The sequence below is a fragment of the Carlito syrichta genome, unplaced genomic scaffold (genome assembly GCF_000164805.1).
Source record: "Carlito syrichta isolate Samal-C Ts95f unplaced genomic scaffold, Tarsius_syrichta-2.0.1 Scaffold305877, whole genome shotgun sequence".
Taxonomy (NCBI): Eukaryota; Metazoa; Chordata; class Mammalia; order Primates; family Tarsiidae; genus Carlito; species Carlito syrichta.
This window is the reverse complement of record NW_007249973.1, coordinates 46,424-57,319: the sequence shown is the minus strand read 5'-3', so window position 1 is coordinate 57,319 and position 10,896 is coordinate 46,424. Positions and strand designations below refer to the sequence as shown.

General features: G+C 44.3%; 1 protein-coding gene across 2 annotated transcripts; it reads left to right on the top strand.

The window, feature by feature from the left end:
• Window positions 1-541: 541 nt before the first annotated feature.
• Window positions 542-6,861, top strand: LOC103265185 (zinc finger protein interacting with ribonucleoprotein K). 2 transcript variants are annotated; one of them, XM_008062891.1, is made up of 4 exons: window positions 542-619; window positions 1,162-1,200; window positions 3,596-3,722; window positions 5,410-6,861. In XM_008062891.1, exons 1-4 carry the CDS (start codon window positions 587-589, stop codon window positions 6,675-6,677), a joined length of 1,467 nt encoding a protein of 488 aa, XP_008061082.1. In that variant the 5' UTR covers window positions 542-586; the 3' UTR covers window positions 6,678-6,861. The 2 variants fall into 2 exon arrangements, with proteins under 2 accessions (XP_008061082.1, XP_021570601.1); XM_021714926.1 differs by lacking the exon at window positions 1,162-1,200 and having other exon boundaries at window positions 587-619.
• Window positions 6,862-10,896: the final 4,035 nt, after the last annotated feature.

Here is a 10,896-nt window from a genome sequence, read left to right as displayed (position 1 = left end):
GAGCAACCTGTCGGGTGACGTGTCCACGCGGAGCCGCGGCCTTTGGGGGCGACAGTGTCGCTTCTGGGAGCACCTGAGCTTGATGAGCTTGACATCACGTCTCCACACACGTCGGCGCTGAGCACCAGACGAGCCCACCGCCGAAAGCGGCTCCGGGACGTAGAGGCTCAGCCCCGCCCCGCTCTGGAAGACGCGGACAGTTATCCCCAACGCCCAGCGCGGCCACGCGGTCTTGGGTCAGGTACGCAGCATCCTTCCCCGCCCTCGCGGAGCAGGGGGAACTGCATTACCCAGAAGGCTCTGTCCCTAGCTGCAAGGACGCCAGGCCAATGAGCGCTCAGAACAGGCCCGTTTCCGGCTTTAGACCCAATAATAGGGGCGGGACATCCGGCGTCGATGCAGTGGCGCTCGTTTCAGTGGCGCTTGAGTTCGTACACGCCATCAGAGCTGGCGCGCTTTGTTCGGCGGGAGGGACAAGAGCGAATAGGCGCGAGGGGAAGGGTCCTCTCAGCTGAGCAGCTGCTGGTCTGCCCGCGTCCCCGCCCGGGTCGCTCGCCGGTCCCGGCCCCGCGCCGCCCAGAGTCCGATGGCGGCAGCCGCGCGGAGGGACCCGGCTCAGGTAAGTGCTGCGTCCTCCCGGCCTCACTCGCCCTCACCCCCATCCGGGGTCTGAGGACCCGAGAGGGCGCGCCCTCTAGGGTCGCTACAGTCGAGATCTCCGTGGTCAGTACGGGGCTTTGGGGGTGGGGGTCCCTGTTTCCAGAACTAGAATGATGAGGTGGGGAGAGTGTGGCAGACAGAGGTGCCGGCGTTTGTGAAGTCGTGGAGGTTGAGTCAGGAACGCTCACGCCTGAAATGGCAGGGTGAGGAGGGTTCATTCTCAGGACGCTGGGGCCCTGGAGGGTTGTGCGCAGAAGAGGTGCATGGTACAAAGGCCGCTCAGAGTTAGAACAGACTAGAACTGGACAACACTAAGGCACAGGGAGGTTGAGTCTTGGTGTAAGAGTTACCACATAAGACTGGAACACTGAAGGCTCAGAAGTAATGTAGACATCCTCAGCTCACCTGGCTCTGGCCTGGTCGTGGGGGGATACAGGAAAGCCTGAATCCGCGAATCCCTGCCATGGTAACTTGTCTCTCAAGACTTTTCTCTTTTCACAGGTTCCCTTGACTACAGAAGCACTTATGGACCTCACAAAGGTGAGTGAAGCCTGTCCCAAACTCTCAGCGCTCCTGACTGCGTCCTGGGGGTTTTTTTTGGATCTTTTTTGCCACTCATCCCCTCCTTGAACCTAAAAACCCTTAACAAACCCCAAGCCTTGATTCTAGACTGGGGGATTATTTGTATTAGGTCCTATTACTGGTAGACAGCAGAATGGGGTGTGAAAGGTTGTCCTGGGCATAGGGATCCAAATGTGTAAGGTTGGAGGTGAAGCTGATCTGGTTCAGAAAGAAAGGAAACCCAGGTTGCCTTTCTTTCTCATGAGACTGAGAACAGCAGGGCAGGATTTAGACCTGGAATGGATCTGTAAAATTAGATGTCTATTCTGGAGGTGACAGGGGCAATGGGAGGTTTAGAGAAGAGGAGGGAGATTATTGGAGGCTGGTCTTAACAGGCTTCCTGTTAACCATAGTGTAGGGAATACTCTGTGCCTGTGAGGGAGGTGATAGACCAGGGAGAAGGCTACTGCAGTAGTTAAGATGAGTGTTAATAGTGGCTGGACCCGTGTGGTGGAGGTGGAAGAAGTAGTTAGATTCTGGGTTCGTTTTTTATTTAGAGCTGTCTGGATTTTCAGATTTTAGGGTGAGAGGGAAAGGTAGTAGTTAAGATTTACTCCAGGCTTTTTGAGTTTAGCATCTGGAAGGATGGAAGTTTTATCGACTAGAATGTAAAGTTGGTAGTAGGGCTAATTTTTACTGGAGATATCAGGAGTTTTGTTTTTAGCTATAGTCCTAATCTGAGATGTTCTGTAGAACATGGAGAGGTCAGGTACATAGCTGGCCACATAGGTCTGGAATTCTAAGGAGTGGTTTAAGGTGGAGAAATCCAAAGGTGGTGGCCAGTGTTTAGCCCAGTGTATTCCCACAATTAGGAGTGTGAATCCTAGTCGTAAAGGTAAAGCTGTTAACAGCCCAGGAAAGGAAAGTGAGGGCTATGACTGGGTCTTGTGCTTGGACACCTGGGTAGAGGTGGGAGAGATGTGGCTATGGGAAAGGTATAGAAAAGAGGATGATCTGGCAGGTGGTCAAGGCTTCCAAGGCAGTAGGGACATAAGACAGGCATAGTAATATTTTGTAGAAGGTGATACTGAGGCCAGGTACAATGAGTCCCTGCAAAATTCATACGTTTAAACCCTAGTTCCTGTGTGATGGTATTGGACATTTAAACCCTAGTTCCTGTGTGATGGTATTGGGAGGTGGGGACTTCAGGAGGTAATTAGGTCATAAAGTGGAGCCCTCATGAATGGGATTAGTGATGAGTGCCATTAAAAGAAAATGCCAGAGAACTAGGTAGTGCTCTTTCTCCATGTGAGGATATAAGAAATCAGCAGTCTGTAACTAAAAGAGTCCCCACCAGAACATGGCCATGCTGGCACTCTGATCTCAGGCTTCCAGCTTCCACATGTATGAAAAATAAATTTCTGTGGTTGATAAGCCACCCAGTTTATTGTATTTTGCTGTAATAGCCCAAACGTACTAAGATACCAGGATTAGTGCTTACTCACCATGCTATGGACTCAGGATTTTGTTGTGACTCTCAGTGTGTCTGGGGTGGTGGTGGGGATATTAGTCAAGCAGATGGATAAGCGTAGGGTACAAGTGTTCATCTGTGCAAATCACTGGGTCTGGGGTGGAGAGCCACTGAGTTTCTGAGCCATTGAGGCCACTGATTTTGAATGAGGGTTAAGAGGTGAGAGGATGGCTGTGACTGAAGAGGACAGCAAGTGTATCACAAGTGGAAGAGGGTTATGGGTGTCTGAGATTCCCCAGGTGGTTCTAGATGGCTGAGGTTGAAACAAGGAACGGAGTCATACAGGGAGGCTTTTAGAGCAGGATGAGGGCTGTGACAGTAGAAACTGTTGGAGCTATTGGTAGCACTGAACTCTGTCTCAATTTGCCAAGCACTCTCTGAATGCCTAGTGCTGAGTAACAAGTGGGGAGGCCAGGGAGATGCCTATGGTGTAGGGCAGAGGGATGGAGGTGGTTGTACAAGTGAGACTGTGTGAGTGAGTGTGCTCCAAAGAGTGATATTCACATGGAGAGGGAGTGTGAACTGAAGGACCCAGGCCCCTGGCCTTGAGGACAAAAGGGTGAAAGGTGAACCCATATTTGGTCGTATCTGGGAAGTACCATCTGGAGGATTCCTGGGGAATTGCCTGACAGGAGGGGATATAACCCTATATTCCAGGCCTAACATTTAGACAGTGTCTCCCTGCCCACCTACTGGTTGGTGCTGTGGAAGAACACAGTGACCATTGGGCCATAATGAGAGAGTGGACATTGGTGGCACCAGGGCCTATATTTCCTCTGAGATGGGGATAAATGAGTAGGTGGATGAACTTGATTGTGGTGTGACCTGTCCCCATCATGACAGGGCTCTGTGACCTTTGAGGACGTCGCCATTTACTTCTCACAGGAAGAGTGGAGAGTTCTTGATGAGGCTAAGAGGCTCCTGTACCTTGAAGTGATGCTGGAGAACTTTGAGCTTGTAGCCTCTTTGGGTAAGGCCCTCAAACCAATCCCAGTGTCCTGATCTCTGTCCTCTTTTTCTCTAGAGATAGCTCAACCCTTCCCATAGCCAGATCTTGGATTCTGCTGACTTGCCCATTTTCTTGGGATGTTTACAACGGGTGCCAGCACTGAGCTGTGTGTACTGCCTGAGCAGCCCTAACACTTGCTGCCCCAGGTGGTCTGAGAGGCAGGTGTTTTGCAGTTAGTGAAATGGATATTTTTTTCTTGCTTGTCCTTTGCTATGTCATGATTGCTGCCTGTGTCGTGATCGCAGGCATTGTCATGGTCTGTATCTATGGGGACCATGAGCTATTTTACCCACTCCCTCCTTCTCGTTTTTTTTTTTTAATAATAATTTTCTTTTCTATGGACTGTTGTGTGCCAAGTTGCTCTGCATTAGTGCTGACTGCTCACATGTTCTATCTTTCCTAGGACTTGTTTCACTCAGGTCCCACATAGTTAGACAACTGAGGGCGTGGGGAGAAACCTGATTGCTTCATAGGATGAACATGGTTTCAGAGGAGGCCTTTTGAGTGGCAACTAGGGGAAGGCATGACATCTGAGATGGGGATGAATGAATAGGTGGGTGAACTTGATTGTGGAGGTATTGATTGTGTAGTGACTTACCCCCATCATGACAGGGCTCTGTGACCTCTAAGGAGATTAGCATTTTCAAATCATTTAAGGAAACTGTCCTGTGTTCAACACTGTTGGGGTACACATGACACTGATCAAACCTCATTTCTACATTTCCCCACATTTAGTACATTTCTTTTTTTTATTTTTATTTTTATTTTTTTTTGAGTTGGAGTCTCACTCTGTTGCCCAGGCTGGAGTGCAGTGGCATGCTCCCAGCCACCGCAGCCTCGACCTGCTGGGCTCCGGTGATCCTTCCACCTCAGCCTTCCAAAGTAGCTGGAACTACAGACGCGCGCTACCATGCCTGGCTGATTTGATTTACTGTAGAGACAAGGTCTCGCCAAGTTGTCCCAGGGGGTCTCAAACCCGCGGGCTCAGGCAATCCATTTGCCTTGGCCTCCCAAAGTGCTGAGATTACAGGCTGAGCCACCGAGCCCAGCCTGGTACATTTCTGTCTTGGTATTTTATGTGGGACTTCCAGCACCTAGTTACCTCCACCTTTCTGGCTTCAGTACATTACCTGCTGTTATGCACTACTTCTTCTGCAATGTTTTTCAACACACACACACACACACACACACACACACACACCACACACACACATGCCTCATTACCTATGCACATATGATTATGAACCTGAGCACTCAGTTTCAACTGAATTTTCCTAGGCTTGGGCACAACCAAACTTCTGCCCAGCATGCAGGACCAGACATGGTCCTACTGAAGACTGTGTGATGAGTTTTAGGGCTCTGGGGGGCTACTCAAGGATAACTTTTGAGGCTGTTGGTAAAGGAGTGATTTGGATACACTGCCTCTATTTGTGCTGCATCCCATCTTTGTGTCCTTCATCTGGTGAGGCCATCCCCATTTTGTGATCTTTAGAGGTCCAGTATTGCCAACCAGCCCCTTCCTCAACTGCTCCCAGATCCCTTATCCTCAGAACAAACCTGTAGAACCATTCCTTTTATGTGTGTGTAGTGGGGCTTCTTGCTGTCAACATAGTCAACTTGCATTTCATCAGCAATTCTCTGCTTTCAGGTTGCGGACATGGAACAGCAGAGGATGAAGAGACACTTTCTGAGCAGAATGTTTGTGTAGGAGTATCACAGTCTAAGGCAGCTTCATCTACCCAGAAGACTTACCCCTGTGAGATGTGTGTCCCAATCCTGAAAGATATTTTGCAGCTGGCTGATCTGTCTGGGCAGAAACCATACTTGGTTGGAGCATGTGCAAACCGTCACCAGCACCAGAAGCCTTACAGTGCAAAGAAACCTTTGAAGAAGGACATAGACAGAGCCTCATATGTGAAACATTGTCTATTCCGTGTGTCAAGGAGGCCCTTCCTCAGTTGGGAGGTTGGGAAGGATGTCCCAGCCATGTTAGGGCTTCTAAGGTCCCTGATCTTTCCCAAAGGTGAAAAGCCCAACAAAATCACTGAGTGTGGGGAAGACATTCACAATAAAAAAAATCATCACAAGTCAGAGAAACGTGGGAAAGCTTCCAGGCACAAACACATTCCTGTTCACTGCTCAAGAGTCTATACTGGAAAAAAGCTTTATGAATGTAGCAAATGTGGGAAAGCCTTCCGTGGCAAGTATTCACTTGTTCAGCACCAGAGAGTTCATACTGGAGAAAGGCCTTGGGAGTGCAGTGAATGTGGAAAATTCTTTAGCCAGACCTCCCACTTGAATGACCATCGGAGAATCCATACTGGAGAAAGACCTTATGAATGCAGTGAATGTGGAAAATTCTTTAGACAAAACTCCAGCCTTGTTGACCACCAGAAAATTCACACTGGAGCAAGGCCTTACGAGTGTGGTCAGTGTGGGAAATCCTTTAGCCAAAAAGCCACCCTTGTTAAACACCAAAGAGTTCACACTGGAGAAAGGCCTTATAAGTGTGGTGAATGTGGGAATTCCTTTAGTCAAAGTGCCATTCTTAATCAACACCGAAGAATTCACACTGGAGCAAAGCCTTATGAGTGTGGCCAATGTGGAAAATCCTTTAGCCAAAAAGCTACCCTCATTAAACACCAGAGAGTTCACACTGGAGAAAGGCCTTATAAGTGTGGTGAATGTGGGAAATCATTTAGTCAAAGCTCCATCCTTATTCAACACCGTAGAATTCATACTGGAGCAAGGCCTTATGAGTGTGGACAATGTGGAAAGTCCTTTAGCCAAAAATCTGGCCTAATTCAACACCAGGTAGTTCACACTGGAGAAAGGCCTTATGAATGTGACAAATGTGGGAATTCCTTTAGCCAGTGCTCCAGCCTCATTCATCACCAAAAATGTCATAACATGTAGAAGCCTTGTGAAAACAGGAAATGTGGAAAAGCCTTCAGCCCAAGGTCTAACATTGTTTAGTCACTGGAAGGCCACACTTGAGAAAGGCCTTTGGTCCTGCAAAGCATGAGCTGTCTTTCTTCAGTATTATGATGCAGAGAGCCTTTGTGAGGGAGCCATCTGCCTGAAGTTGAATTTCATATTTTCAAACCTTCAGAGCAGTGAGATTCCACATGAATTCTAGGCATGCATGAGACTTAAAAAAAGCAGCCCTGCACTTCCTAAGCTGCCTAAGACCCTTGCCAGAGTTATATCACTGCCGGTTACTTTGGTAGAAGCTGTCTCCCTTCTACCACCTTGCACAGTGGGCATTGGTCACTCTAACATGCTAAGGCAAGGCAGGTATGTATATGTTCTCTCATTTCTTGAAGGAAATTATGAACAGTCTGAGCCTTTAGGAGGAATTCATTTTCTGAGTGATTAAAGCATACATCTGACTTAAGTTTTGGTCAGAAGGACCCAGTTTGGGTTCTGGAGGGTTATATGTAAGGCTTGCCTTCTTCATGGAAACTCTTAGTCTCACATGACACTTGGTAATTTTTCCAGCCTTCAGGTCAGCTGGTAACTGGCTACCGCCTGTTACTGTTTTGTGTGCTAGTAAAGGCCTTCCTGTTAAATCTACCTGAAATCTTAGTGTTTTGCTTACTGTATAGGGTGGCTAGAAAACATACTTGGGCTCTTTATAAAGGAAAGTGCAGCTTTTGTTGGGCCTCAACTTTGTCTATGTAGGAAAAGCTAAAAGAAAGTTCTTATTCTGGTTTTGGTCAGATTTGTCTTGCTGCCCAAGAACTTGGAAATTGCAAGGATTTTGTCCTAATTTGTTGCCTGGATCCCTATACTTTCTGTGAGACTAGATGTTGCCCTGAGATGAGGTTAGCTGTTATGACAAAGTCCTGTGCTTCTGGGAATAAGATGAATTTGTTGTTCCCAGAGAATATTATATAATGCTCAGCACTGTTGATACCAATCATTCCATAGGCTGGTGTCACTCAGAAGATAACAGGAATCAGATATGGACTATAACTAGTATTAAATAGCTGGATGTGGAGGAGTCTGCAGCAATCAAGATGAAATAATCTGTAGAAGTACATGCACATATCTTCCAGTGACTGTGGCTGTGAGCAGTCATAGGACCTAGAAATGTGTATCAGCCAAGATCATTGTCAGCAAAAATCTAAAGGTTTTGTGGATTCTTGTGGACTTACTGGGATGTTCACCTCAGGTCCATTGCTATAGAGAATAGAGAAAATGGCGATCTTATAGGCTAGGGATATAGCTTTGTGATTCCACCAGTATTGACTGTTGTCTCAGATCACAACAGCCTTCATTGCTTACCAGTATTTCATGCATTGATAGATGCAGGATTGTCCTTACCCAGGCACAAGGAAAGAGATAGTGCAATCATCATGGGGTTGCTACACCTTTTAGTTTCCAAAAAGAACATTAGATATTCTATTTCGAACTATGTTTTACAAATTTTCATATATAAGTGACTTGCGATAGTTCATATATATTTACAGTGTATAATTTGAAGATTTGTGTCATATAAACTCATGAAGCCATTATGAGTTGGCTGGGCATGAGTCGAACATGTTCATGATTCATCTCATGTTCTTTTATAATCTCTACCTACTCTTTCCAGGCCTGCAAGCATCCAGTGATTTATTCACAAAATAGTTTGTGTTTCCTAGAAGTTTATGTATCTTAAGTCATGAAATCTCTACCCCTTTTTTTCCTGATCTGTGGATATGCCACAATTTTTTTTATCCATTCTTCTTAATGGGCAGTTGGGTTGTTTTCAGTTTTGAGCTGCTACAAATAATGCTACTATGAACATAGACATAGAATTCTAAATATGCATAAATGTTTTATTTCTACTGTACCAATGCTTCAGTGTATGTGAATGCTTCACTTTTAAAGAAACTGCCAAACTGTGATCTAAACTGTACTATTTGCATTCCCATTTACAGTATTGAGCTTTCTTGTTCCTCTACAGCCTTGCCAGTACCCAGTATGGTCAGTCTTTTTAATTTAGTTGTTTTAATAGTTGTATAATGGCATCTGATTTTAATTGTATTTTTCTGATATTTTATGATATTGAACATTTTTTTATGTGTGTTTATGTGTCACCTGTATGTCTTTGGGAAAAAGTTCATTAATGCCTTTTACCTAATTTTAAATGGATTTAGTGATGATGTTTTTCCTTTTCATTAATAAATAGAATACCTGATTTTTAAATATTTGTCAATTTTCCTGGTAAAATGTCCTTAGAATATTGTCAAAATAATGTTACCGAACTTGATTTGGGAATAGGTGGGCAGCAGCATACCATTATATTCTATTTTCACCATACTGATACAACCTCAGAAATATGTAGGAAAACAGCCTGTTTGGCAAAAGTGACATTAACACTGTCTTGAAGTAAAACTGCCATTATGGTCCCCTTCTTTCATAAAGATGCTTATCTCACTTTCCTATGGTGAAGAATGATATTTCCCTTTTGATTAATAGACATGTATAACAAAGATGTTGGAGCTTCACTTATTCTTGGCCAGAAAGCCTGAAGACTGAGCAGCTACAAGTGTTTTACCCTAAAAGCTTGCTATATAAAGGATACTTTCTGGGAGCAGGTGCAGGATCTAGCCATCCTCTCTCAGCTGCACAAGACATCACTTTTGTTCATGACTATTAACTGTTTCTGAAAACTGAATTTGTCAGCCTCTTTCTTTGGCCTCTCATCTCCCTTGGCCTTTGGGAATAGGTTTGCTTATACCTTCTCACCATGGAACAATCTATAAAGCAGTAAGATAATTAGGAAATGACAATTTTTTAGTATTTATTACCTGTATCTTTTAAAAAATAGCTTAAGTGTAGTTGTCTTACGTGATTTGTGCATATTTAAAGCATATGATTTATATTTTGATATATACTTAAACCCCTGAAACCAACTTGCCCTTTTTAGTCCATCCCTCTTAATGTGAAATGACTACAGTGTACAAGGACATACTCTGCCCCTTCTAATGGATATTTTCAAATTAATGTACACAAATGGAAAGGACTCTTAGGAAGCCCTGTAGATTTTTGCTCATTCTTTCACATTCATTGATTATTTTAAAGCTGTTCTTGTCTCACCTGTTCCCACACACATTTCTAGATTGTTTTGCTTAACAATTTCTACATCTTGTCATTCAATGCTGCATCTCTTCAGAATGTTTCCAAACATAAGAACTCTTTCATAATCCTTATAGTTTTGTCAAACAAAATAAGTCATCATACAGTGCATTGTCAGTGCTCAGTTGTCTCCAAAAATCTATTTGTTTTTAAAGATATATTCATTGCAATCAGATCCAAGATGAATCTGTATGACAGTAGTTTTGTCCACTGAGTTTCTGCTAATGCATAGCTACCACTTTATTATTATTATTTGTTCATTGAAGTTGCTGAGATAGTTGTCCATCAGAATTTGCCAGATTTTGGAAAAAAAGGTTACATTGTGTATGATTTGAACTATATGACATTCTGAAAAAAGCAAATTATAAAGAGACTCAAAAGTTAATGGTTGTCAGGGGCTTGGGGGAGGGAGGAGGTAAACAGGTGGAGCATATATTTTAGAGCAGTGAACTATTCTGTATGATACCATGATGAATACAGGTCAGGTCATTATTACACATTAGTCAATACCCTGGAACATCTAACACCAAGAGTAAATTCTAATGTAAATGAAGGATTTTAGATGATAATGACATCTCAATGCACAATCTTGTAACAAAGGTACATTCTAGTGAGGAATGTTTAAAGTTGGGTGGCTGTACATGTGGGACAAGGAATATATGGGAACTCTGTTTTGCTCATTTTTGCTGCTCTAAAAAATAGTCTATTTAAAAAGAAAAAGACGAGTTAACTAAATTGTAAATTAACAATATTTTGTCATATTTATACAGTGTGAACAACTCAATAGATTAATTTGGACACATTGAACTTGGCATGCTAGTTATTGCCATGAGTAACGTAGTTGATTCAAGTTCTTTAGAGAGAGGGTGTCTGTGACCTGGTGCCGCCCAAAAGATGCAGAGAGTTGCACAGAAGTTAGATTGGAAAACAGGTTTTTTAGAAAGTAAATTGGAGAGAGATGAGAGATTCCCATTCCCAAGTTGGGGTGGGGGGAGGTAGGGAGCGTATA

Excerpts from the sequence above, each read along its gene's own strand:
- LOC103265185 (XM_008062891.1), top strand. The coding sequence starts at position 587 with ATGGCGGCAGCCGCGCGGAGGGACCCGGCTCAG. Across the intron at positions 1,201-3,595 it reads CACTTATGGACCTCACAAAG|GGCTCTGTGACCTTTGAGGA; the intron begins GTGAGTGAAGCC and ends CCATCATGACAG. Across the intron at positions 3,723-5,409 it reads TGAGCTTGTAGCCTCTTTGG|GTTGCGGACATGGAACAGCA; the intron begins GTAAGGCCCTCA and ends CTCTGCTTTCAG.